Raw genomic sequence first — 27,818 nt, 5'->3', positions numbered from 1 at the left:
CTTGAATAAACAGTGCATTGACAGTGGGCAGATTGAGGTGGGCAAAGCTGGAATATCTCTGCTTACGTGCATTTCCCCAGGGAAATAATTTCAGTTATGGGAAAACTTTAGTATATTTGGAAATAACTTGATTATGTGAATCTAATTTTTTCAACTGTAAATTTTATGAAAATACCAATCGAAGGTTTCTAATGAAAATTTGACCTCTGAATAGAGATGTAGGTATAAAATACACAGATTTCAAAGGCTTACTAAGACAGAAAGAATGTAAAACATTTCATTAATGAATTTGTACATTATGTACTGAAGTTCTAACAGTTTGGCTCTATTAGGTTAAATAAAACATTATTAAAATTGTTTTCACCTATTTTTTCTTACTTTTTAAAAGTTGGCTACTGGAAAATTAGTAATTACTTACGTGGCTTGCATTATATTTCTAGTGGATAGTGCAGGACCAGAAAGTCTCTAAGGTGAACAAGAGGTCAGAAGTCGGAAAGACATCGTTTGAATCCAAGCTCAGAATTTCATAACTGTGTGACTTTGGGCAAGTGTCTCTCCCCCTCTGAGCCTGTTTTCTTACCTGTGAAATGGAGATTGTTGTGCTTACCACATAGGTATGTGGTGAGGACCCCGTAAGGAAATGCATGCACAGTGCTGAGCAGATAGCACGCACTCTCCGAATGTACGCTACAATTACTGATGTCATGGTGGTTTTCTGTGGACAGTGCAAGCAATTAAGGCTCATATGTAGCCAGCTGCCTGGTACAGCTTCCAAAGAAACATTCCAAGAAGAACACGCCAAGCATCCTCTCTTCTGCAGGAAACAGGCCAGAGGCTCTCAATGATGGTTTTTAAATACGTCCACAAATTCTTTGACATTCCTTTTTTCAAGAGGTAGAGCCTAATTCCTCTCCCCTTGAGAGTGGGCTGGGATTAGTGACTCACTTCTAATGAATAGAGCAAAAATGACAGTATGTGACATCCAAGACTAGGTGATAAGAGGCACAGTGGATTCCTCCTGGTTCTCTCGTCTGTGTCACTCACTCTGGGGGAAGCCAGCCACACTGTCATAATGAGGTGACTATGGTGAGGAACGAGGGCTTCCTGCCAACAACCATGAGTTAGAAATATTGAAAACAAATCCTCTGACCCCAGTCAAGCCTTCAGATGAGTACAACTGACACCTTGATGATAACCTCATGAAAGATCCTGAGACAGAAACAATCCAGCTTAGCCCCTCTCAAATTTCTAACTCCTCAAACTTGAAAGATAATAAATGTTCATTGTTTCAAGCTGCTAAATTTGGGGGTCATTTGTTCTGCAATAGTAGATAACCAATAGACTCTTTTTCCACCCTACGGTTAAAGGTCTGCTCTTCTCTAAGGAAAGGGACTCCAGTCTTCAGTCTGGTCCATCTTGGGACTACAAGGGCCACCACAGGACCCACAGGCCAAGGCACAAACCACAGACACTGGGCCAGGCTGCCTGTGTGCTCACAGGCTGTTTATTTATCCAAGAGTAAGGAGGAGAGAGGATGAAGAGAACCTGATGCCCCAAGGTGGTGGAGCTGAGGGGAGAAATGAATGAAAGGCTTCTCTGTCTCTTGCCATGGGCCCCAGGGAGCTCCAGCTTCAGGTGGGGCCTCTGGGGACAGTTTAGGGGCCTCTAGGAAGGCCAGCAGTTGTTAGCTGGGGTCAGGATCCCCAAAGGGGCACATACTAGGCTCGGAATGGTTTCTGTGTACACAAAATATCTCTCCACGAAAGGCACTGGTGGGGGTGGGGGGAGCTGCAGGGACACTCCCCCATCACTGGTGAGATCCGCTGTGTCCTGAGCTGGGTCTCCGCCTTCTTGCTCTTCTCCTCTCCCTTCCCTCAGCCCAGCGGCAAGCAGGCAATCAGCGGAGGGCCAGGTCAGGCCATGTGGTGGACACTCCCTCTTCAGGGCTAATGCATCTGACCACCTCTAGGCTAAGAGCCCCAGACGGGTGACCTTGGCCGAGAGGAAGGAGTGGATGATGAACACCATGGTTTTGGGGCACGAATGCAGGTCCAGCTGCTACGGGGTGAACAGAGAGAAGGGTCAGGAGCCCACCCAGCCTGACCTCCAGGAGAGCATCACCCCTCAACCCCTTCCACTCACAATCTCGCCTTCAGCGCCCCCGAAGTCCAGGAATAGGAGACTGGCACCATCGTCCGAGGACATCTGCAGCTTCTCAAAGGGCTGACGCAGCAGCACGGCTCGGGCCGCACCCGGCTCCGCCGCCCACAGCGTGAAGCCGTTGTCAATGTGCACGGAGAGGCTGCAGGCACGGCCGTTCCATGTACAGGCTGTGGGGAGGGCGTGGGCACGGGCACAGCGACACCTCAGAGATTGCAAGCCCTCCCTCCAGTCCCCACTGGCAGCTCCAAAAGTGGGGCTTGAATGCCACCGGGGGTGGGAAGCTCACTGTCTGTCATGCCATTTGTACACCCACCCTACAGAGAGTCACCCACACTCTAAAACACAGAAGGATGAGTGGACAGAAAACCTATACCCCACTTCCAGACCCACAGCCAGCAGCACCAGAGGAGGAAAGGGGAATCTGCAACTCTGCCTTGGACAGGAGGCCCACTCCCTGTGAAGGTAGGCCCACCAAGCCTGGCCTTTGGAGACTTTAAACGCCTACAGACTTCTTGCCCAGTTAAATGTGAATTTCAGATAAGCAATGGGTAATTTGGATCTCCCTCAATTAAACAATTATTTGCTGTTCACCTGAAATTCAAATCCAAGTGAGTGTCCTGTACTTTTTCTGCCAACCCTACCCCAAGTGCCACCTCTCATATCCTCACCAGTGGAGTCACAAAGCCAGGACAAGAAAACCCCTGGGAAGCGAGTCTCACTACCTTCCAGGACACCTGCACATCCGAAACAGAGGGCCCTCGGAGACCCCAAATCCCACTCTTGATCCCCCTCCTGAAGCATCCTAAAGAAGGAAACGAATGCCCCTGGGGACAAGCAGCTCATTACCAGAAAGGCACTCCCATATCCACCCAGCCCACCTGTCGACACCTCCTGCACACCCTCAGCGGCCCGGTGACAGCCATCCACCAGCTGGCGGGTCCAGGCAGCCAGCTCCTGCGGTGACTCCACGCTGAACAGGTGAGTGTCCACACCGTGGCGCGTGCCCGTGCGCAGGGCAAAAGAGAGCTCTGCATCGTAGGGCACCGAGCCCTTGGAGGGGCCTGAGTGCACCAGCCTGGGGGCAGGGGGCAGAGGGCTAAGCATGAGGCCTCGCAGCAGGGAAGTAGTTCTGGGCCAAGGGGGCAGTGACCTGGGAAGGGACCCTGCGACTCCTTTTCCACCCAATGGGGGGACAGGACGTCCAGATGGTCACTGATGGAGTCACAGGAGACCATCTCCTGCCACCCTCCTCCTGGCCCCCCTCAGCTCCAGCCACTCTAGCGTCTTCAAACACTCCAAGCACACTCCTGCCTCAGCCCCTCTGCTGTTCCCTCTGCCCAGCAAACTTTTCCCTGATTATCTGCATTGCTTCCTCCCTTACCTCCTTCAGACCTTTGCTCAAACGCCAGCTCCTCTGAGAAGCCTTCCCTGACTTCTCTGCCTAAAATGACACCTCAGGACTTCCCTGGCGGTCCAGTGGTTAAGACTGCACTTCCACCTCAGGGGGCCCAGGTTTGATCCCTGGTTAGGAAACTAAGATCCCACATGCCACACAGCCAAAAAATAAAAATAAAACAGCGCTCTCCCCTATCACTAGCCGCACTTTTCCTTATGGTACCAGAAATTATACTTACTTTTTACTGTTTCAGTTGGCTTTTGATTGCCTTTTTCTCTAGAATATCATCAAGGGTACAAATGTTTGTCTAGCTTGTTCACCGCTATAGTCCCAGAAACTAAAACAATGCCTGGCACAAAGTAGGTGCTTAGTAAAGATTTGTGGCCTGAATTAATGAATCACTTGATTAGGTAGAACGTTCATGACCTGCTCATCCCTAGTAGGCAGCAGGCTCCTGACACGTGTGCCGGAACGCATTCTGGAGTGAGGAGATGTGAGCAGCAAGGGCCCACACCTCTCAGCTTGACTCCCACTTGCTGTCTAACCTTGGGCAGTTCACCGCCCCTCTCTGGGCAGCAGACCCCAGAGTTCTATACCTTCGCCCTCTTTGGTCCTCCACAAGCTTTCTCTTGTAGCTTCAGTTCCCCCTTGGAGCTGTTTCTGATGCCCAGTCTCCTACTTGGCAGCCCTAAGCAACAAACTCACAAGTTCCCCAGTTTCCTACCCAAGCTCCCTACCTACCCGCCCCCCACCAACACTGTGAACTCGACATCTTGATCCAACCTCCTCCCTTTGCACTCCCACCCCCACTCCTACTGCCCACCCAGACACCAGCTCCAAAACTCCCGTTCATCCATTCATCAGGACGCCTCCCTCACCCTCCCCATCTGGCAAGTATGAAGCCTGGTTAATTTTCCCACCATGTGTTTCCAATGCAAATGCGGCCTTTCTTCCCCATCTGCTGCCTCTACCCACCTCCACTGTCTCTCCAGCATAACTTCTCCCATCCCCCTCCTCCAGTATATTTTCCGCATGGCAGCCACACAGATCTTTTTTAAAACAGGACCCAATGAGACACCTCACTCCCAGGTTAAAGCTCTTCTCACTCTGTCTGCCACAGCTCTTAAGATAAAGCTAACAGCCCTTATCCAGGCAACAGAAGCTCTGCAAGATCGGGGCTGCCAACTCCCTGCCTTGTTTCTCTCCACTTCCCAGACAGAGTCTACACCCTGGTTACGGCACACTCAGAGAGCTCCGTGAAGCTGCGACAGCTCTGCATGCTTCTGTCCCTCTGACTATATTGTTCCCTCTGTGTAAGATGCCTCTCCACCCTTCCTTAAATGGCAAATTTCTACCCACCTGCCAAAGTCCAGCTCAGATGTCATCTTCTACCTGAAGCCTTGCCCCACCCCCACCTGCAGGCCAGGTAGAGTTAAGTGGTTCCTACACTCTGCATTGTAAAGGCTGTTCCCAGGCCAGTCTCCTCACCAGGCTGGGTCCTCCCTGAGGACAGAGACCTCTGGGGACTGTCTTTCATCTGAACCAGGCAGCACCTGGACATTGCACCTGGACAGAGCAGGTGTCAATGGGTGAGTGACTGATAGGACCTCATATCCTTCTGTTCCAAGTCCCCATTTTACAGATGAGGAAACCAAGGCCCAGACTGGGCAGAGACTCGCTTCAGGCCACCTGGGGAATAACTCAGCATAGAATGGGGCTGGAGTCCCCAGCCTCTGAGGTCCATCTACAGCATCGCCCCCCAAGCTCTGGGTGGGACACACAGTCCTGCCCTACCCACAGATACCTGGTGGTGATAAGAGGGGCAGTACGCGCCGGCCGGCTCAAGGCCTCACGGGTCTGGGGCAGACAGCTGTAGAGGAGCAGCTCCTTTTCGGTCAGCAGGGCCAAGGTGGGTGCGGTGCCCCCGCTGGGCAGCTGCAGGAGGCAAGGCAGCAGTGATGGGGGATGGGGAGGGGAGAAGAGAGGTGAGAGGGCCAGGGCGGGGTGAGGCAGTGAGGGGAAATGGGAGTGGGGTCGCCTCTGGGAGAGGGGAAGGGAGTGGAGGAGGGGTCCCCGGGCCCGGCAGGCACCTGCTCAGTCAGCCAGCCGATCCGCTTGATGTCCTGACTCCCGGCTGTGCTGGTGGCCGACAGCAGCGCCTGCAGCTCATCCTTGACCCGGGGCATCAGCGTGTTGACCTGGGCTTGGATGGCAGCCGCCCAGGACTTGGCGCTAGCCTCATCCTTGGCCCTCAGGAAGAGGGTATCCCGGCCATCGGCCGAGCAGATCTCCAGATACCTGCAGGCACAAGTGAGGTAGAGGGGAGTCCCATCCACTGGACAGGTGCCCAACCCTGAAACCTGAGCCAAGGGACCCCCATCTACCCCAAAACCAGAGGAAACCACAGGGGATGTCCACGAGAGAATCAGGAGCGACTCCCACTGCAGGGCTCCGGCCACAGTTGTTGGGCCTCATGGGGTTTATCTATCTTATCTTATCTTGGGATAAGAGACTATATCTCTCTCTCCAACACACATACACATACAGGCATATATACACAAATACACACACTCCAAGTGTAGTAGTAGTAGTGTTAGTCGCTGGGTCATGTCTGACTCTTTGAGACCCCATAGACTGTAGCCAGCCAGGCTCCTCTGTCCATGTAATTTTCCAGGCAAGAATACTGGAGTGGGTTGCCATTTCCTACTCGAGGGGATCTTCCCAACCCAGAGATTGAACCTGTGTCTCCTGCATCGGCAGGTCAATTCTTTACCACTGAGCCACCAGGGAAGCCCCGCTACAAGGCACACTGTATGATTAAAAAAGAAAAAGCCAGGGTATGGCGAAGGGAAAGGGTGGGGAGACAAAAAGCCACACAGGCAAGTGTAAGGGGACGGTCTCAAGGAGTTCCAAGAAGAGTCAGTGTCAGGGAAAGGACCTTCAAATGTTCTGTGGGGCTTTAAAGAATCACTCCCCTTTGGTATTTCCGTAACCAGTGAAGTGGGGCAGAAACTGGAGAATGGCTCACACATATCCATTCCAATGCCTTCACCTCTGCCTTCCTCCACCACAGATCTCCCCTGCTGCTAGCACTGGCCATCAACCCAATTCTGACTGATGAAATAGAAAGCGAAGTCTTTGAGGAAGGTGTCCCTTCCCAACTGAAGCGTTCCTAGCTGTGGCCGTTAGTTTCCAAAGATGGCCTCCACCAAACTCATCTCTCCCTATATGCACAGTGTACCTCCCTCACAAAGAGGTGAAGCTTATTTCTCCTCTCCTTGACCATCTGACTTGGTTTGACAGACAAAATGTGGCAGAAGTGCCATTTTGGCATTCCTAAGTGATCACAAAATCCAACTACCCCAAGGTCACCTATGCTAAGAGGGAAAACAAGCTACCCACTGGAAAAGCCCTACAAAAAGAGGAATGCTTAGCCAGCTGCCAGCTGTTCCAACACCCCTGCTGAGGAAGCAGGCACATAGGTGAAGCAGCTATCCTGGATTTGTAGCCCCTGCAGATGGCACAAGGAACAGAAGAACTGCCTGGCTAAGCCAGCCCAGATTACAGAATTGTGAAAAATATTAAACTGCTATCTTCTAAGCCACTAAACTTTAGGATGGCTGTTCATGCAGCAATAGAACAAAATACCAGGGGAACAATTCCTTTGTCTTTTGCCTTCTTCCTGTCTAGAATATGGACACATGCGTAGAGGTGCAGGCACCAAGCTATTTCCAAGAAGAAAATCCATACTAAAAACGGCAGGAGGGGAATTCCCTGCCATTAGGACTCCATGCTTTCACTGCCAAGAGCCTGGGTTCAATGCCTGGTCTGGGAACTAGGATACCATAAGCTTCATGGTGCAACCAAGAAAAAATTTTTTAATAAAAATTATAAAAGATGGCAGAAGAAGAAGCTGGAAGCCTGATGCCTTGAGGGTATTCTTGACCATCAATTGCAGCCTAAATAGCTGACTGCTGGATTTCTTTTTTACGTATGTGTGTATTTATTTTTGGCTGTACTGGGTCTTCATTACTTTGCACTGGTTTTCTTTCTAATTGCGGCAAGCAGGCGCTACTTTCCATTGTGGTGCTCAGGTTTCTCATGGCGGTGGCTTCTTGTTGCGGAGCACAGGCTCTAGGCACATGGGCTTCAGTAGCTGCAGCACCTGGACTCGCAAGTTGCAGTACACAGGCTTAGTTGCTCCACAGCATGTGGAATTCTCCCAGACCAGGGATGGAACCCAGGTCCCCAGGTCTCCTGCTTTGGCAGACATCTTCTTATCCACGGTGCTGCCAGGGAAGTCTTGGACTTCTTTTTAAACATGTGGAAAATTAACTCCTCATTTATTAAGCCATTGCTTGTTGGGGTTTCTGATGCCTGCACACCAATGTAATCTTAACACTAAGTAAAAGTTCAAAACATCTTTCATTATGCTTTAGTTAGCGAATGGTGCTCCTTTGACTGGGATATTGTGCTGATATGGGACCCCAGTTATATTCAAGTTACACATGTGTGCACAGGTCAAGCACACGTACATACATGCATATACACATATGGATATTAGCACAAAACATACAAACACATATGCACATCCCTGCCTGTGCAAATGCTCACATATACACACAAACACTTGGATTTACATGCCATCCACATGTACACACATATAGAAATACAGGTTCACACATGCTTCAGGTGATGTCTGGGATCAGGCTGGGAACCACAACTAACCTAAAGTTCTGTGAGTCGCAGGAAGGACTGACACCACCTCACCTTCACCCAACACAAAAGGTCCCTAAGTGGAGCACCTGTAAGTAACCTGTGAATCTCTAGTTCTTGCCTCATAGAGGAGGCTGGGGCTAGGGCATCAAGTAGGGATAGGAGGTCTGAATGCTGAACATTAATCAGACCCCCCTGGCCAATTTGGGCATTGACTGGGCATTAAACCTCAGCTGTAATTAGCACCCAGAGCACAGGCCTCTTACCCCCACCCCAATACTGCACACCTCATTTGATCAACATGGACTGCATTCACCACTGCCATCACTCAGGTAGCTTCTGAAGCTGAGAGGGCTACCTGGAATGAGGCAAGCTCCATTCTCTTCCTGGCTGTGTGATCTTGGGCAGGTTACTTCCTCCCTCTGTCCTCATCTATAATAGTGGGGTGAAACAATAGGACTTTGCTCATAGGGCTGCTGTGAGAGTTACATTCAATTGTGCATGATAAGTACTCAATGATGCTGGCTAGTATTAATCTTATCATCAATGTTAGGGCTGCTCAGCTGTGAGGGATGGTAACCTTCCATGGCCCTGAGTGAAAGTTACCAGGTTATCTTGGAACCTCGGCAGAGTTAGAAGAGACTTGAGGGGATCACTAAGTCTGATATCCTTCTTTCGTACGGGAGAATCTAAAGGTTAGTGAGAAAAAGGGTCTAGTTCAAGGAGAACCAAGACTGGAATCCAGGACTCCTCTGCAGACCAAGTTCCTCCTCAGATGTGAACTACCCAGAGGAAGAAGAGAGAAGAAAAGCACACCATCATCCCCATAACTTCACTCCTGTCTCCATTCAACAAGCATTTCTTAAGCACCTACTACGTTCGGGCATTGTGCTTGTCACTTGCAACACAAGGGATCTTTCCTTTGGCCCCACCACCTAACACGAGGGCACGTCTGTCTGAGTCGCCCCCTATGCTAGGCTTACCTGGTTTCTGGGTCTGTAGGGGTGCACCTCCTTGACACATATGCCATCTTCAAGGACATGTGTTTGGCATCACGGAGGTCCCGGGGTGGGGGGCCAGGGGAGGAAGGCTGCCGCTGAAGGGGTGAGGCAGGAGGCGAGTCCCAGCCAACCGAGGTCCCGCTGGCAGAGTTCTTGAAATATGGTGAGACCTCTTTCATGTACTTGACTGGTTAGGGGAGAGGTCAGCAGTTACCACCATGGCGTGGGCTCCCATGTAGCACATGTAACAGCCGTCACTGATTCATTAAATTTTAATTTATGTCCACTTCCCTTCCCTGGTGGCTCAGATGATCCACCAGGAATCTGCCTGCAATGCAGGAGACCTAGGTTGGATCCTTGGGTCAGGAAGATCCTCTGGAGAAGGGAATGGCTATCAACTCCAGTATTCTTTTTTTTCAACTCCAATATTCTTGCCTGGAGAATTCTGTGGACAGAGGAATCTGATGGGCTACAGTCCATGGGGTCACAAAGAGTCGGATACAACTAAGTAACCAACACACACACTTTGACATCACTATCCTCCTCTAGGCTAAAGTCTCTGACAGGGCTGCACGGTAGAAAATTCTGGATGCAGGCCAACATTCATCCTTTTGCCTTTGTTATTCATAGACCCATGGCCACCTGGTGGACTACATTTCACAGCCTCCTTTGCAGCTAGGTATGGCCACAGGACTAAGTTCTAACCCCGTAAGTTTAAGTGTTTAGAGTTTCAGAATGACCGCTTAAAGAGAATGGGCAGCAACTATAACAAGGCAGTGAGGAGCGCCAAGACAGGAGGCAGGAGACAGAAGTGCCCCCACTGTCCCCTGTTTGCCTCTCTCTCTTCAGTCTTCTCATCTGCTGAAGGAGGGGCTGCATGAGATAGTCCTGCGGTGGAAGCTGCCAATTTTCCTCCAAAACAGTGATAACCTTCCAACTTAAGACTTCAATTTGCAGGTTCCCTTGCAGCTGTAAGTGCCCATGTGACCAAGACTGGCCAACAGGATGAGAACAAAAGAGATGTGTTAGGCTACCAAGTCCTGCCCATTAAAAAAGGGGGCACGCCCTTCCTTTCCCTGCCTTTTCCCCTCACAGGGTTGAGCTGGCTGAAACACAGACTGGTAGAGCATCGTCTTGACCAGGAGAACATGAGCCACACTCCAAAAGGCTGACCGATAAAACAGAAGTAAATGGATGCTGAGACTTTGGAGATACCACATCAGACTTGAACTGCTACCTGAGAAAGCAAGGAGCTTCTGTTATATTTGTGCCTGTACTTAGTCCTTCAGCCTGACTCTTTGCAAACCCATGGACTGTAGCCCGCCAGGCTCCTCTGTCCATGGTATTTCCCAGGCAAGAATCCTCGAGCAGGTTGCTATTTCCTTCTTCAGGGAATCCTTCCAACTCAGGGACCCAAGCTGCATCTCCTGCACCGGCAGGTGGATTCCTTACCCCTGAGCTACCTGGTAAGTCCATGGTAGCCATTACCAATCAATTAAAGCTGATTGATAATAAAATATTTTGGTCCCTCTTTCTCTATCAATTAGCTGGGTTTGGCTACAAATAATAGAATATATGATACTAGTGCCTTAAGCAAGAAAGATATTTATGATTTCATGTGACAAGAAGTCTAGAGGAAAGCAATGTCAGGGTTGGTTCAATGACTCAATGACACTGGATCCCGGATGGGCATCCCTACCATTCTCCCGGCCTTCCCCTCATGACCACAGGATGGCTGCAACACAGTCCAGCTGACGATCCCTTACATGACCAATCCAAGAAGGAAGGAGATAGGCAGCAAAAGCTCTGTCAACTCATACCTCCCTCTTATCAGAGAGGTAAATACTTCCATGAAACCTTGTATTTCATTGGCACAATTGGACTGGCATGCCAACTTCTAGCACAATCATTAGTAAGAGGGAGTAGTCATGATTGATTTAGACCAATCACAAGTCAGCCTCTGGGGCTGACTGAACATTAAAGTGAAAGTCACTCAGTCGTGTTTAACACTTTGCAACCCCATGGACTGTAGCCTGCCAGGCTCCTCTGTCCACAGGCTTCTCCAGACCAGAATACTGGAGTGGGTAGCCATTCCCTTCTCCAGGGGATCTTCACAAGCCAGGGATCGAACCCATATCTCCCACACTGCAGACAGATTCTTTACTGTCTGAGTCACCAGGGAAGCCCTGGGGCTGAGCAAATTAAAGCAGGCTCTGGTAGCATGGAAGAAGGGGAAATGGTTGAAAGGCAGGCAACCAAGGTGTCTACCACATCTGACCCAGCATCTGGACTGTCCCCAATTCTGATGAGCAGCAGTCTCCTTGTCTCTGAAATGAGCTACTAGGAGGACAATGTATATGTCAAGATGGTTGAAAGTCTTGCCCAAGGGACTTCCCTAGTGGTCCAGTGGCTAAGACTCTGCGCTCCTAATGCAGGGGGCCTGGGTTTGATCCTGGTCAGGGTACTAGATCCCACATGCTGCAAGTAAGACCTGGTGCAGCCAAATAAATAAATAATTTTTTTTAATGTCTTGCCCAAGCACTGGTCTCTCTTCTCCCTGTCAGGCTGTCCCCTCGGCTGCCCTACTGAAGAATGCCTATGCCTGCTAGCCCTGGGACAGCCTCTCTTCCTCTCTTCTCAGCCACCTCTACCTCCACGGCCATCTGGTTTGTTGGCCATCTGATGCCTGCAGTCAAGGCCCAGTCGGTATGCTCTGGCTGTGAGTGGACAGACCAGGAAGTAGGGGGAATGAGTTCTTGGCTCAGCTCCCTGGAAGAACCAGATAAGAAGTTATTTCTGTCACAAGAGACTGCTCAGATAAGATCCAAGGCAAACAAGGGTGAAAGTGAGAGGGACGGTGTTGGAAAAGAAGTTATGCTGAAAATAAGAGCAGAGTTTTTTTTGAAAGAACTAAGCCTAGGTCTAAAGACTGGGAACTTAGGCTAAAAATGACTCATCCTCACCATTACAGCAATGACTTTCCCTAAGACTATGTCTCAAGGGGTGATAGAGGTGGGACACATCACAGTCTCTCTGTCAGTTAAACCATTTTTTTTTTAAATCCTACTTTTTTTTCCTCCTTGCTAACAGAACTCTAAGCCCTAAAGGCTGGGCTTCTCCCCAGCTCAAAGGGAAAATCTTAATTGGTTGAAGCTAATCATGATCATTCCATCCTTTTTAATTGTGATTGGCCTAGAAAGGGGCAGATAATACAATTCTGTCCAATGAGCTGTGAGGGAAAATATACTCCCTTCCCTTCCTCTCCTCTAGCCTTTAGAAGTTGCTGGAAAGCAGGGAGTTTGTTCTAAAGCAACGATAGTCACTTGGACCACAGGATTGGGGTCCACACATTGCAAAGCCGTAAGTTAATCTGGAACCATGCTGACTTTAGGTATTCTGGAAGAAAACCTATTTTCTTCAATGTTTAAACCTCTTTGAATGGGGTTCCTGTTCCTTGCAGACAAAAGCATCCTCACTAATGCAGCACCCACCCATCCCCCACCCCCACTCAGGGTGCAACTGATATATCTCCCTACTATATTTAGCTACTCCCCTCCCCTGCTCAAAGCCATGCTCTGGCTCCCCGCACTCTTCATCCAACTTCAAGGTTTTCCAGGACCTGGGCCCTGCCTACCTTGCTGGCTTCACCTCCAGCCACATCTAGCCCTCTAATCCAATCATACTGACCTGCTCAGAGCTCTCAGAAGGTGTAGGAGCTTCCAAATACCTTTGAAAATGCAGTTCCCCTGTACAGAATGACCTTAGTACATGGTTAGGGGACAGGTATTCTCAGACTTGAATTCCAGCTCTGTCTAGCTGTGTGGCCATTGTTGTTGTTGTTAAGTCACTAAGTAGAGTCCGATTCTTCTGCGACCCCATGGACTGTAGCCCACCAGGCTCCTCTGTCCATGGGATTTCCCAGGCAAGAATACTGGAGTGGATTGCCATTTCCTCCTCCAGGGGATCTTCCCAACCCAGGAACTGAACCCACGTCTCCTGCATTGGCAGGTGGATTCTTTACCACTGAGCCACCACGGAAGCCCCTGAACAAGGTAATTCACCTCCCTGTCCCTCAACCTGAATAACAATGTATACCTTAGAGAGACAGTGAATTAAATGAGATGATGTGAAACACGACACAGGTTCTGCCCACACTCCTTAGAACTCTGCAGTGCTTCTGTGTGTTGGGGCTTTCTTTCTCACCAAACTGGGAGCTCCTAGAGAACAGAAGGGGCTTCCCTGCTGGCTCAGATGCTAAACAATCTGCCTGCAGGAGACCCAGGTCCGATCCCTGGGTCAGGAAAATTCCCTGGAGGAGGGAATGGCAACCCACTCCAGGATTCTTGTCTGGAGAATTCCATGGACTGAGGAGTCTGGCAGCCTACAGTCCATGGGGTCACAAAAAGTCAGACAGAACTGAGCAACACACACACACACACACACACACACACACAAAGACGACATAAATGGGGTTTGATTCGAACTCAGAGTCAGTGTTCTGGGAATGGAGAAATGAATGCCAGGACAGAAAAGATTCATTCAACGAGGAGAAGTTGTCACAGCCCAGGAGGTCCCAGCTCAGCCCAGACATTGCCCCTCAAGAAAACCTTCCCGGATGCCCACTAGATCCTGCACACCCACCACCTCTGCAGGTCCCTAGATCCCACTTCCCTATATGTCCATGTGGGAATCTGTGTCCTTCTCCAGGTTGAGAGCATGGGAGGGCAGGGACCTTGACTGACTGGTCTCTGTATCCCTAGAATTCAGCAGGGATCTCTGACACTATGTACTCAGCAAATGGACATTTGTCAGTTTTGCAACCAAAGAAACTGCTAGAGGCCTTGCTCGCTCAGGCCATCCTGGAAGTGGGTCCTCCTTCTCCTTGCCCACAGGAACACACTATAAATGGACAGCACACCAGCTGATGTCTGAAACAGGGCTGGCATTTCACAAACCAACTGGCCCATCCCAGGGTGGGGGTGGGGTCCTGAGGGCCCCGGAGTGTGGCCGTAAATAGCCCAGCTCTGAGGTCTCCTCCCTGCCTCTGATTTCTGCCTGAGTCACCCGACCAAGCAGGGCGGGGCTGCCCAAAGGCAGTGGCCTGGAGAGCTGAGGGCAGGAACGTGGCCATGTGGCCAGGATTCTTTGAGCCTCCAAGTATAGACCCAGTTGGTATCCACACCCTCTCCAGCCAAACTCTGGCCCAGGAACCTGGTAAACAGTGACACTTGGGCCCTTCCTCCTCAGGGAAGCAGAAGCAGACACACACAGGACACCCTGCCCTTTCCAGAGGCCCCGACTCCCAACTCTGCCAAGGAGAGAAGCCAGCACTGACCCCAAGGAGCCAGGAACAGATTCCACAAGAAACACAAGGAACTGGGAGTTCCCTGGTAGCCTAGTGGATAGGATTCTGGGCTTTCACTTCTGTGGCTCGGGTTCAATCCCTGGTCGGGGAACTGAGATCCCGCAAGATACATAACATGGCCAAAAAAAAAAAATAAAGAAACACAAGGAAGAGAGACAGGGCAGGACCCTTTGCCTGGCCCAGGACAGTTGGGAGGGAACCTATGTGCTGCAGAGAGAATGGGATAAATCCGTTCTGGCTCAACACAGCACACCCAGTGCATATCCTGGTGCTCAATAAAGGTGTATGACTGAATGTCTTGGTTTTGAATCTTGGCTCAAGCCTGTCCTCTAAGCTCAAACTGTTCCTTGTCTGTTCAGTGGGTGGTCACTTACTTGCCCCTGCCTGAAAATACATGATCCATCCACTTGCTTACTGTCAACAGCCTCTCTCCTCAATACAAAATGTAGGTTCCACGAGGGCAGGGGCCTGTTTTCTTCATTTATTAGGATATCCCCAGCATCTAGAATAGTACCTGACATATCCAGGTAATCAGTAAATAAGAAATACATTAAATAAACGAATATTGACGATCCTGAGGCTTCCCAGGCTAGAGACATTGAATTGGGCTCTCAAGTAATGCAGGCTTGTGTTTAACTTCCCTGTTCTGTGACTTTGAACAAGTGACTTGACTTCCGTAAGCCTCTATTTCTGCATCTTTAAAATGAGAGTAAAATATATCTACCTCCTAGCATACTGAGATCCAACACTTGTAAAGCACTTTGCCCTGCCTGGCACAGAACAGGTCTTCAGCAAATCGTAACGTGGCTGGTTATTATTTCTGCTGCTGTTCTTAGTACGACAGTATAAGGAGATGAACACAGATGACAGACAAAGATTTCAGTCCAGATCCTGTCACTTGCATCCTGGCCTTGGCAAGTTCTGATGTCTCTCTGAGCCTCAGTTTGCCTGCCTATATAATTGGCACTGATATGCCAGCTCTCTAAGTAGGGCATTGTGAGGATTCAAGTCCAGGCTGCCCACCTGTCCACTCAGGATATCGTGACATCCCTTGGGAAGGGATGGCCTTTGAGGTCCTGTTAGCCCAGCAAGGCTGGACTATAAATAGTCCCCAGTCATTGGCAGGCCTGCAGCAGAGCCGCCTGGGTTGTCTGGGGCAACACTCTGGGGAATAAAATCTCAACTTCCACACCCTTGTGCAGTCGTGTCCAACTCTTTGCGACCCTATAGGCTGTAGCCTAGCAGGCTCCTCTATCCATGGGATTCTCCAGGCAAGAATACTGGACTGGGTTGCCATGCCCTCCTCCAGGGGATCTTCCCACCCCAGGGATCAAACCCCCATCTCTTACGTCTCCTGCATTGGCAGGCAGATTCTTTACCACTAGCGCCACCTGGGAAGCCCTATATGTGCAGTTTAAGAGGCACTATCTATCAAGATCCTAAAGGCACAAGAACACTTTGAACTTGCAATACCCTTTCCAGGAATCCTCTTCAGATAAACGTTCACAGGTGCATGAAGGGGACATGACACCATTGTCTATGGTGCAAGAAGCTAGAAACAACATGAATTCCTTGAATATGGTCTTCCTAAATACAAGAAGTGAGTTCTTTGGCAGATCACTCAGTCCTGTTCACAGCTCTGTCCCCAGTGCCTACATCGAGTCTTGGCATAGAACAGGGCCTCAGGCTATATTGGTTAAATGGACATCTGAATCCCAATAATGGGATATTGTGCAACCATTAAAGAGAATGAAACAGAGCTACATGAGCTGAGTTGGAAAGAGGTCCTCAACTTGCTCAATGATAAAAACAAATATGGAAACTTCTCTCTGGAAGTGTTTGAAAATATTAGCCATGGGTACCACTCCAGTGCTCTTGCCTGGGAAACCCCATGGACGGGAGAGCCTGATGGGCTGCAGTCCATGGGGTCGCTGAGAGTCGGACACGACTGAGCGACTTCACTTTCACTTTTCACTTTCATGCATTGGAGAAGGAAATGGCAACCCACTCCAGTATTCTTGCCTGGAGAATCCCAGGGACAGAGGAGCCTAGTGGGCTGCCGTCTATGGGGTCGCACAGAGTCGGACACGACTGAAGCGACTTAGCAGCAGCAGCAGCAGCAACATTAATCTATGAGAAGACAATTGCTTTGCACTTTCCTGAGGTTTTTTTATTTGTGCTTACTCACTCAGTCGTGTCCGACTCTTTGCGACCCCATGAACTGTAACCTGCCGGGCTCCTCAGTCCATGGAATTCACCAGGCAAGAATACTGGAGTGGGTTGCCATTTCCTTCTCCATTTTTTAATTTAGGTGTATATTATTTTTGACATTTTTAAAATTCTATTTTTCAAAAATATACCACATTCCAAACCATCTTAGCTAGGATTCAAAGACAAGGCCCTCATCAACTCAAGAAGCCTACTAGGATCTTAGTAGTGGGAGAAAGAAGCACTTATTAAGCATCTACTATATACCAAGCATGAAAGCTCAAATCTCACTAACACATCATCACTTAACCACACCAAGTCAATGAGACTGATCCATTGTTAAACTGTTCTATTTAACAGTTGAATAAATTGAGTAAACTGAGTCTCACATGGATGACATGGCTTGCAGTGCAGGATAAACACTGAAGAACATGGGCTTTGACATCTGACAGATCTTACTTCAAATTCCATCTCTGCCTCTGTGTAACTTTGGGCAAGTAGCTTCACCTCTACAAGTTTTAATATTCTTATTTGTACAATGAGATGAATAATGTACCTTGAATCATAGGGGTGGTTTTGAGGATCCAATGAGAAAACATACAGAAGGCATTTAGCACAGTATCCAGGACATTGTAGGTGCTCAATAAAGAGCAGACATACCAACACTATTATTAACATTCTTATCATTACTGTTAGAATTCCCTCCGCTACCATCAGCAACCAGCTCATATTGTAAATGGAGGCCAAAACCTGCCCCCAGAGTCCCACAAGCATTTTAATCAAAGATCCAAGGAACAGGCCAGAGCTGATTAAGCCAAGTTTTGTCTGTGGGGAATCATATGGCCCTAAGCCATGTATGTGCGCAGCCAAATTAACGTTTTCTTGAGAACAATGATTAGAACAACAGGTTTTTGCAGTCATGGAGGGGACTGGACAAGGGCTCCATTCACACCTCTGTTCCCAGGACAAGAGTCCCTCAGGCACCTCTCAGGCACAGCTACACTCACCTAAACTGAACAGGGTGACCTCGGATTAGCTGCATCGGTTAACAACATCCCACTTTTGACAGTGGTGATATATGGAGCCAAATTTCAGGCAGGATATCAGGCAGTACCCATCTGCCAGAGGACAGGCTGGCAGGGACCTGGTCTTGGAGTTCTGAGGACTCATAACGGAAACTCTCAGGAGTCAGTCAAATCCAGCATGAGCCTGGAACCCCCTTTTAAACATTTACGAAAGTCAACTGCAACTGAGCAGGTTAAAGGCAAAGTAGAAAGAGTCAGAGATGTCCCCTCCTAGGGATCACTTCCCCCAAACTCACCAGCATCTAGGCTTGGCGCCAGGCCTGGGGATCTGAGACAAACTACACATGATTCCTGCCCTCAGAGACCTCCAAGTTTACTGGAGAAAACAAAAATTGCTGCTGCTGATACGATGATGACAAAGGTTGACATTGATCAAATGCTTACCATGTGGAAGATACCGTGCCATAAACTTCAAATGCACTGTCTCATCCTTATAAATAGCAAACAAAATAAACATAAATGAGTGCCTACTTATGCACACTGGCCTCAGCACATAACATGCCTTATTTCTTAATCTTGCAAACTACCATGAGAAGTGGGTATTATCCAAGGCAGGGTCAACAGCGGCCTCTGCAGTCAGAGAAACCTAGGTTTGAATTCTTTTTTGTTGTTGTACCGCAGAGCATGCAGGATCTTAGTTCCCTGATCAGGGATTGAACCCCTGCCCCTTGCAATGAAAGCACAGAGTCTTAACTATCAGAATGCCAGGGAAGTCCTTAGGTCTGAATTCTGAGTCTGCCAATTTATTAGTTGTATGACTTAAAGGAAGTTACTTATTTTTAACAAATTTGGTGACTTTGTCTGTAAAATGGGGATTATAGCAATTCCTACTATTCTTTGTATTTTTATGTGCATACTATTCTCTGCCTGTATCTTTTTAAAAGCCTGATCTTTATGTGAGGTGAACCTTCTCTTCTTTGTACAAAGTACTAAAATTGACTTTATCCATTTTTGTCCTTTAGCATTATTTTTTAATGCATCAAAGGCTCCCTGTTGCCAGCCTTGCTGGGGGGCTGTGGAGGGAATGGAGGCATTTGACCATCCCTCCCTTTTCCCCCAGGCACAGTCTCCAAGGGCCTGGTTCCACATCCGTGCACACAATGGGCCTCTCTAAGAAGCAGACAGATGAGTAACTGGCTGCCAGCTTGGGCCCAGACTGTGGTCACAAACACATCCCTGTAACTGAGAATAGGCTCAAGACACTTGTGCAAAATCCTGACCTCACAGAAGAAAAGGTCCAGAAGGCAGGCTGGGGTTGCTGAGTCCCTTAGGCTGGGGGTATAGGGTTCTGGCTGGCAACAACAATTTGCCAGTAACAGTTTTCTTTCTAGGATGTTGTCAGACAGCTCTGTACTCACCAAGCCCCAGACCTCAGGAAAGATGCCCTACTACCCTGCCAAGTTCACATCCAAAGGATAGGCCATGGCTCCTTGGAAAGTGAAAGTGAAAGTTGCTCAGACGTGTCCAACTCTTTGCGACCCCATGGACTATACAGTCCATGGAATTCTCCAGGCCAGAATACTGGAGTGGGTAGCCTATCCCTTCTCCAGGGGATCTTCCCAACCCAGGAATTGAACCTGGGTCCCCTGCATTGCAGGCGGATTCTTTACCAACTGAGCTATCAGGGAAGCCCTTGGCTCCTTGGAGGTGGCCTTAAGGAGTGGGATGAGGGCGGGGAAATTCTGAACAATGTGATCACTGATTGGGTGCTGGGGAGGAACCTAGGCCCAGAGAGGCTTCTAGGAGCTCTGGTTCCAGACTGGGGCAGCTGCCTGTTCTCCACAAACTCCCCCAAGTCTCAAGGACCAGCCACAACCCAGCATCTTAGCTTCCTCACATCTTCCAGGCTCTTCAGATCACCCATGCAATTCAAAGATTCTTGACCCCAGTTCTCAGCCCCAGCCCTTTGCTGCCTTGGGTGGAATTATCTCCTTCTATAAGCCTACTGGAGAGCAGCTGAGACAGACTTCAACTAAGAAAAAGCTGGGAAAAAAAAAACTAACAAGAAGGCCACAACATCAAGTGCATATGTGCGTGCTCAGTCATGTCCATCTCCTTGCGACCCTGTGGACTGCAGCCTGCCAGGCTCCTCTGTCCATGGGATTCTCCAGGCAAGAATACTGGAGTGGGTTGCCATGCCCTCATCCAGGGGATCTTCCCGACCCAAGGATCAAAGCCTCAGCCTCCTAAGGCTTCTGCATTCACAGGAGGTTTCTTTAATGCTGAGCCAGTTGGGAAGCCCCACAACCTCGAGACTCTTCTTTTATCCAAGCCTGCTTAGGTCAAACCATCATGATCTCCCTTCTGCTCACGGCCCCAGCCTCCTTGCTGCCATTCTTTTCTCTTTTAATATTTATTTATTTATGTGGCTGCCTCGGATCTTAGTTGGGGCCCACTGAATCTTCACCGCATCATGAGGGATCTTTCATTCGGTGCACGGACTCTTGTTGCAGCACACAGGCTCAGTAGGTGCCGCGCACAGGTTTAGTTGCTCCGGGTATGTGGGATCTGAATTCCCCGACCAGGGATTGAACCCACATCCCCTGCACTAGAAGGTGGATTTTTAACCACTGGACTGCCAGGGAAGTCCCTCCTTTCTGCCATTCTGCACCTATTGTTGCCTCCTTCCAAACCGGGTTGATGCTGTAAAGCCCAAAGCTGACCATGTGAGCCCCTGCTGAAAAACCCTTGAAATAGCTCTCTGTTTCCCTCCAAATTCCTTTATTCTAGCACTCAAGGCCCTGCAGGATCTGTCAATCTGAATAGCCTCCTCTTTCTCCACCCACTTCCTCACACCTAAGCTCAGATAAAGCTGAATTACTTCCCAGGCAGTTCCCCAGGTAAGTCAAGTCATTTCACCCTTCCCTTTTGCTCAGACAACTTCCATTCCTGGAATGCCCTTTCTCTATCCCATTCACATCTCTGCTTATTGTTCATAAGGTGCCAGCATCCCTCCTCCAGGAAGTCGTTCCTGACCATTTAGAGAGAGGAGACCACTGCTTCCTCCCACCTCTAGGCAGACTCCATCTCAGCACCCATGACAAGATGGTGATCTGGTAGGTTTGCTTAGCTATCTGCTCCATGAGACAGAATCCCCTTGAAACCACTGAGTAAAGCAGTATAAAGGGAGGAGGAGAGAAAGAGAAATCAGGAGAGCGCTTTCATCCAAAAGGGAGGAAAAAATACGCGAAGATTATAAACAACTTTATGCCAAGAAATTTGGCAGCTTAAATGAAATGGACAAATTCCTTGTAAGACATAAACTACCAAAACACATTCAAGGAAAACATAGATCATCTAAATTGTCTTATTAAAGACATCATGACTTCCCTGGCGATCCAGTGGTTAGGACTCTGCACTTCCACTGCAGGGGGTCTGGGTTTGATCCTTGGCGGAGGAGCCTGGTGGGCTGCTGTCTATGGGGTCGCACAGAGTCGGATACGACTGAGTGACTTCACTTTCACTTTTCACTCTCATGCATTGGAGAAGGAAATGGCGACCCACTCCAGTGTTCTTGCCTGGAGAATCCCAGGGACAGGGGAACCTGGTGGGCTGCCGTCTATGGGGTCGCACAGAGTCAGACCCGACTGAGGCGACTTAGCAGCAGCAGCAGGGAACTAAGATCTTATATGTTGCAAAGTGTGGCGGGGAAAAAAAAACTTCTCTATAAGGGTAACTTCCCTGGAGACTGCTGCTGCTGCTAAGTCCCTTCAGTCATGTCTGACTCTTCGCAGGCCCATGGACTGCAGCCTACCAGGCTCCTCCATCCATGGGATTTTCCAGGCAAGAGTACTGGAGTGGGATGCCATCGCCTTCTCCGCTGGAGACTGCTACCAAACATTTAAGCAGGAAATAATACCAATTCTATGTAAATGTAATGGGACAGGAGAGGAGTTACTAACAGAAAAAAGTGAAAATATTAGTCTGACTCTTTGCAACCCCATGGACTGTAGCCTGCCAGGCTCCTCTGTCTGTGGAATTCTCCAGGCAAGAAAACAGGAGTGGGTAGCCATCCCCTTCTCCAGCCTACTATGTGCCAAATCCTATGCTGGCAAGAGACAGGCCAGGCTCCACCCAACAGCCTGCAGCAGGGCTTGCCAAGGAAAGATCTTGCCCAGAGAAAAGTTTTAGAGAACACAAGTTCCAGAGACCCTCAGTCCTGGGACAGTATGTATACTATATCTCTTCCCTTCTCTATCTACACTAAACATTGCAAATCAATTCTAGCTCCTTTCTGCTGAGTTCAGATAAGACCTCTCAGTGTTTCCAAATATGGAACTCCCAGGAGCCACCAAGGAAACTGACACTCAGAATGAAAGCTGTTGGGTATCTCTGATCTAGCTCAACCCCAGCAGATATGAGATCTGAGGCCCAGAGAAGATGAGGGTCTTGCCCAAGGCCAGATTAATTACAGAGCAGACAGGATTGTAGATGCTGATTTTTAAATGGCTTGTGTGGAATCAGTTCCGTCGTTCAGTCGTGTCCAACCCTTTGCGACCCCATGGACTGCAGCACACCAGGCTTCCCTGTCCATCACCAACTCCTGGAGCTTGCTCAAATTCATGTCCATCAAGTCGGTGGTGCCATCCAACCATCTCATCCACTGTCTTTCCATTTTTAGACAGTGTTCATGTTTTGTACCCCCATTCAATAGAGGGCTCTTTTAGGCAGGCCCTGGGTCCAGTTTACCTTCTACCCCAATGCTCTGCACATCGGGTACATAGTAGGTCTCTGGAAAGGCATCTTGGCTTTAATGAGGAAGGAATGGAATGAATGAGGTGTCAGAGGCTTGGGTATTAGCCCCAATACCAGGAAATGCTTCAAATGTCTAACACTCAGAGACACTACCTTCTCAGAATGATCCACACTAAGAACCCAGAAAGAGACATTCTCTACCTAAAGATGAGGAGGGGAGGGGGACCTCAGTGTAGATTAGAGACGTATCTACAGTAGAAATTTTACCATCTATGAACTAAATTTTCAAACAGCAGAGACTAAAAGAGCTTTTCAAGTCAACCGAAATATGACATTTTGATGAATTTCAACTATTTCAAACTGCATTACTGGCTATAAATATCAAAGTGATGAGGCATGTGGAAAGAAAGTCTCCTATATCCATCTCCTTTATGTGTGATCTCGTTATTTAACTTTGCTGTTAAAATATGATTGATATCCTTAAGCTTTCAGGGATCAATCCCGCAGAGGCAGCTTTAAGTGTATATTTAAAAATGCAACAGCAGCATTTGAATAGACACACAGTACATTTAAATAAATAATAAAATCTAAAAATAAAATAAAACGAAATGAGAGAGAATCGAGGTCAGGGCCATAAGAATGCCAAAGATCACCCAGGCATCCAGAGCCTGTTGGTTTCTGTGGCCTCTTGGAGACATCTTTGGCAACCTATCAGGACCTGGGCCTGGGCCTCAGCGCAGCAGCTTCGTTGGCCATGGCATTCTCCATCAGCCCCCGCCACCTCCCTGTGCCTGTTCTGGGCCAGGAGCCAAAGACACATTCCTCGGGCCCCCATGGTTTCCGGAACTGACAGAGTAGAATTTGATGAATGGGCTGAGCAAAGCAGAAACCTCCTGACAGAGATGGCAAAAGGCAGAAGCGGGACCACCCCAGCAAGAGACTATAACAAGTGATGGGAAACCGAGGCCGGGAGAAAGCAAAGGTCTCATCTAAGACGACACAGTGAGGGGAGAGTGGCAGGGAGCCACCAAGTTTCCCTCCCCTCCAAAACACATTCCTCTTGGATCCTAGCTAGAAGTAGCCAATGTCCTGCTACATAAAGGCCAAGTACCCTCCCAAGGCAGGATGGGTCGCAGGGTTCTAGGGCCCCTGGGTGATAGGAGGATTCAGAGTTGAGAGCTCCCCTGGTTTCTCAGGCAAGATTCTAAGTCTCTCCTTCCCTAGTCCCCACCCGATTCTTCCCCTGTGTCACTCACCGAGTGGCAGTTCCTACCATGGACCTTTCATCCTAGTCCCACAACCCAGCAAGGCTGAAGTTATATCCCTGCCCTACAGATGAGAAAACTATGGCTCAGGGAAATGAAGTGACTCATCCAAGGTCAAACAGCTAGGGAGTGGGAGAGAGGAAATGAAGTCCAGATCTGCCTGGCTCTGAAGCAGCTCTATCCCCACCACACCAATATCTCAAGGCAGGTCTCCAAGTTCTGTTTCTGTTTTCAACCCTGCCCACCTCCCAGACCCCACTGGTTGAGGCCTTGGGGGATGTAGGGAAGAACTGAACACCCCTGGGTCCCCAGTGCTTACCCTCCAGCACCACCTCTTTGCCTGTCTTCTTCAGGACTTGCACCGCCTCGTCATGGGTGGCAGAGGAAAGGTCCTCCCCATTTACGGACAGGATGGCATCCCCCACGAAGAGGGCCTCCGTCTGGTCAGCTGCCAGGCCCTTGAAGATCTTGGAGATGAGAATAGGCATCTTGTTCTCTCGGCCCCCTGGACAAGCACAGAAAGAGGAAGAAATTGAGGCAGACACTCCAACACTTGTGAGTCACGACAAGGCAAAATTATTTCTGAAGGTCTCCCACTGTGTCCAGCCCAGTACTGGGAAAGCGGCAGTGTGGGGCAAAGAGAATCTCAGAAAAGAGCCTTAGAAGTTTGGGGCACTAATGATACCTAAAAGACATTTTCTAAATTTACAGTGTTATAATGGATCTTTTGGGTAAGTGCTTTGGGTGGTCACCAGTGTTTGAAGAACTTACAAGATGCTTCAATAACTTCTTCTTATTTTTTATTTTAAGTGAGTTTCCCATAATGGGGAAACTCACTGATAACCTCTAATCGAGAATAAAAATAGAAGTCAGTTACTGCTATGGCCACAAAGCTGAAAGCTTCACAACCTAGGTCTCAGCATGGAAACCAGGGCTTTAAAGTCTAGAGATTTCAAAAGCCTATCTGAATTGCATCTCTGATGCAAAAAGACAAAAAAATCAAATAGTAATACATTTTACCATGTTGCTTTATTTATAAGCTCTTGAATGTCCTTTTAAAATAATAAACAGTGATAACAGTTCACATTAGTTCCACATACCAAGTGCCAAGCACCATGTTAAATGCTTTCAATCTTGTCTCATTGCATCTTCACAACACCCAATCACACAGGCATGCTCAGATTCCTATTGGGAAGGTTGAAGTGTGGAGAGAAACCCCTTGTCCAAGGTCACCCAGCTAATTAGTGGCAAAGACCATATCTGAACCTAGATCTCCAGGCTCCAGAATCAACACTCTTAACCCTCTGGTAGGCTGCAAGTCAGGCCTTCAGATACCACACTATTGCTCCATGCTCAAAGATGAGGAACAAGTGGCCCAGGGAGAGGCGGTCATAATTTCAAGGTCACTCAACAGACTGGTGGCAGAAGTAGGACTGGAATGCCTCTCTGGACCCCCACATAGGCCCAGCAGTTTGCTCACTGCAGTGCGCAGAGCTTGAAGCCTAGGAAAGGAAGGAGTTTCTATTTAAATTGAGTTGGCCAAAATGTTCATTCGAGTTATTCTATAAGATGATATGGAAAAGCCCGAATGAACTTTTTGGCCAACCCAGTATCTATCTGCCCTCTTCCACCTGAAACTAAGGACTCCAAGTCGGTTTGAATCCATGGCCATTCCTCGATGCCTCGGGCTGGGCTGGACCCTAAAGGAGAGGTCAACACACCAACAGGAGTCCAGTCTCCATCCATAAAGAATTGAATGGAGCTGGCATTCCCCGACACCTCCTAAAAGTCCCTTTACCCCCACCTGGGAGTATGAAGCTAGGGAGTAACTTTATGTGACCTTGAAGAGTCCTCTTCCTCTCCAAGACTCAGTCTATCTACAAAATGGAACGCTATATGAACATTAAGTTCCTTCCTGCTTTAACACAGAGTGTACAATTTCTGCATTGATCTGTTGTCCTATCCCACGCTGGTGTTTGAGGGCAAAACAGGTGTCCACTCCCTGGCTTTCTCATTACCCCGCTTTTAGATCCCTTTGGTTGGTTGCATGGAAGTTTGCCCTTTCCTGGGGAAAAATCAACTTCTCTGAACACTCTTTAGTGACTTGATAATTGAGGTTCAAATCCCAGCTCTGTCACTCACTGACTGTGTGATCCTAGGAAAATCATTTTCCTTTTCCTTTTCATTTTTTTTCCAGTTTTTTACTTTTCCTTTTCAGTTTTTTGTTTGTTTGTTTCCTTTTCATTTTACTTTTACTTTTCAGTTTCCTCACCTGCTAAATGAAGATTATACTTCCTATCTTTTAGTACTTGTTGCCAGGATGAAGTGGATCCTGAGCCTAGAGTACTGGGCATAGCACTCAGCACACGGTGGTAACCAAGTCACCACCATCCCCACCCCCTCAGGAAGGAATGGTGAACGCAGCGGCTGGGGTGTGCAGACTTTTCAGCACCAGGTTAGTTACTCTGGGAGTCTTTCCTGACCTTCATTTTTCCTCTCATCTAACAGCAATAACTATCTAGGCACCTATTATGTGTTGGCAGAGTGAGTATTTTGGACACCTATTTTCATAGAAACATCCCAATTCTATCACTACTCTCATTATATAGTTGAGGAAACTCAGGGTCAGAGATGGGAAAGGGCTTCCCAGGTGGCACTAGCAGTAAAGGACCAGCTTGCCAATGCAGCAGACATGAGAGACGTGGGTTTTATCCCTGGTTTGGAAGATCCCCTGCAGGAGGAAATGGCAACCCAGTATCCTAGCCTGGAGAATCCCATGGACAGAGGAGCCTACCAAGCTACAGTCCATGGGATCTTACCACACAAGTTCACACAGGTGATTCTGGACTTCAGTCTGGGTTGCACCTTAAAGAAAGCTGTCAGTGCTGGGGCTGAAAGCCCATCTCAGTGCTGTGATGGTGGACACTTAGGACTGTTCACCCACACGTACAGGTTTCCTAGGTGCTCAGATTCCCAGGTCCTTTCCGGCCCCCTGTCTGTGAGCCCAGCCCAGTTGGCACCTCCACCTAGTCGCCATCCCAGCCATGCTTCCCACTCCAGACCTTACCCCTCCTTCCCTTCTACTTTGACCGTATCTTGAAGACTTCCTCTTCCTTTCCCTAGTAGCACCCCAGGCCTCAGTCTCCCTTCTCTATCCTTTGCTCTCCTGGGGTCCCTCTTGTCCTTGATACCCATGCAACTCCTGAGAGGCAGTCTCAGACCTCTTTGCCTCGGCACACAACTCCCCACCCACTTGTCCTTGGCGTGCCCCCAAAGCCGTCCACACCTGTGCCTTCTGACTGAGACCTCAAAGCCCTCTCCGACCTTGGTGCTCTGGTGCCCTCGGTTCTGTCCTCCCAGACGCCGTTACCCCGGACAGAAGTCCACCAACTCCACGTCCTCAATACGCTGCCAGCCCCCGCGATCCTTGCGCCTTAGCGGTCCCACAGACACCAAGATCCGTGCCCTCGGTGCCCCCGCGCCCACCTTTGATGCTGATACCCAGCCCGCCGGCGTCGGCCTTGCGCACCGTCACGCGGCGCGGCTGGAGCAGCAGCGCCTCCGGCAGCGGCGGGGACGCGGCGCCAGGTTCGGCGGCGCCGTTGAGCTGCGCGGGCTCCGGCTCCCGCTGGTCACCGGGCTCCGGTCCGGGCTCGCCGTCGGCGGGGCTCACGGTTAGCGCGTCCTCTTCTAGGCTGAGCAGCACCCGCTGCCACCGCTCGCCGCCAGCCCCCGAGCCTGCCCCGGCGCGCAGTTCCAGCAGCCCGGTGCGCGGGGCGCGTCTGCCTGACGCCATCTTCGCCTCCGAGCCCCCGGGCCGCCGCGCTCGCCCTGCCCGCGCAGTGCCCGGCCCGCTCCGGCCCAGCGCCCAGAGCTGAGGGCACCGGGGGCCCAGCTGGGCCAGCCGCCACCCTACCCCAGGCC

General features: G+C 49.4%; 1 protein-coding gene and 1 long non-coding RNA gene across 8 annotated transcripts in view; one reads left to right on the top strand and one right to left on the bottom strand.

Moving 5' to 3' along the window:
* Nucleotides 1–10,793, top strand: part of LOC147360382 (uncharacterized) — a 14,287-nt gene extending 3,494 nt beyond the window's left edge. Inside the window, exons 3-5 of one of the 5 annotated variants that reach the window (XR_015139131.1) lie at nt 2,484–2,625; nt 2,811–3,141; nt 10,372–10,793. This is a non-coding gene — a long non-coding RNA (uncharacterized LOC147360382). Of the gene's footprint in view, nt 1–440; nt 2,772–2,810; nt 3,142–3,553; nt 3,754–10,233 lie in introns of those variants that run through there. The other 4 variants (XR_015139133.1, XR_015139132.1, XR_015139134.1 and 1 more) reach the window with 4 other exon arrangements.
* On the bottom strand, nt 1,476–27,818 carry SNTA1 (syntrophin alpha 1). 3 transcript variants are annotated; one of them, XM_086332362.1, is made up of 9 exons: nt 27,381–27,818; nt 24,214–24,399; nt 9,259–9,463; nt 5,650–5,857; nt 5,364–5,494; nt 3,042–3,238; nt 2,886–2,965; nt 2,143–2,330; nt 1,476–2,058 (listed from the first exon to the last, which is right to left on the bottom strand). In XM_086332362.1, exons 1-9 carry the CDS (start codon nt 27,688–27,690, stop codon nt 1,971–1,973), a joined length of 1,593 nt encoding a protein of 530 aa, XP_086188488.1. In that variant the 5' UTR covers nt 27,691–27,818; the 3' UTR covers nt 1,476–1,970. The 3 variants fall into 3 exon arrangements, with proteins under 3 accessions (XP_086188488.1, XP_086188489.1, XP_086188490.1); XM_086332363.1 differs by lacking the exon at nt 2,886–2,965; XM_086332364.1 differs by lacking the exon at nt 9,259–9,463.

The sequence above is a fragment of the Bos grunniens genome, chromosome 13 (assembly GCF_055505025.1).
Source record: "Bos grunniens cultivar Pamir isolate PY7600 chromosome 13, Bosgru_T2T1.0, whole genome shotgun sequence".
NCBI classification, from domain to species: domain Eukaryota; kingdom Metazoa; phylum Chordata; class Mammalia; order Artiodactyla; family Bovidae; genus Bos; species Bos grunniens.
This window is presented reverse-complemented; position numbering and strand designations above follow the sequence as displayed.

What these genes read in the sequence shown, in the direction of transcription:
- SNTA1 (XM_086332362.1), bottom strand. Translation starts at nt 27,690, where the DNA reads ATGGCGTCAGGCAGACGCGCCCCGCGCACCGGGCTGCTGGAACTGCGC. An exon ending in CAAAGAGGTGGTGCTGGAGG is followed by an intron (nt 9,464 to 24,213) that starts GTAAGCACTGGG and finishes TCCCCTAACCAG; the next exon opens with TCAAGTACATGAAAGAGGTC. An exon ending in CCTACAGACCCAGAAACCAG is followed by an intron (nt 5,858 to 9,258) that starts GTAAGCCTAGCA and finishes TTGTGCCTGCAG; the next exon opens with GTATCTGGAGATCTGCTCGG.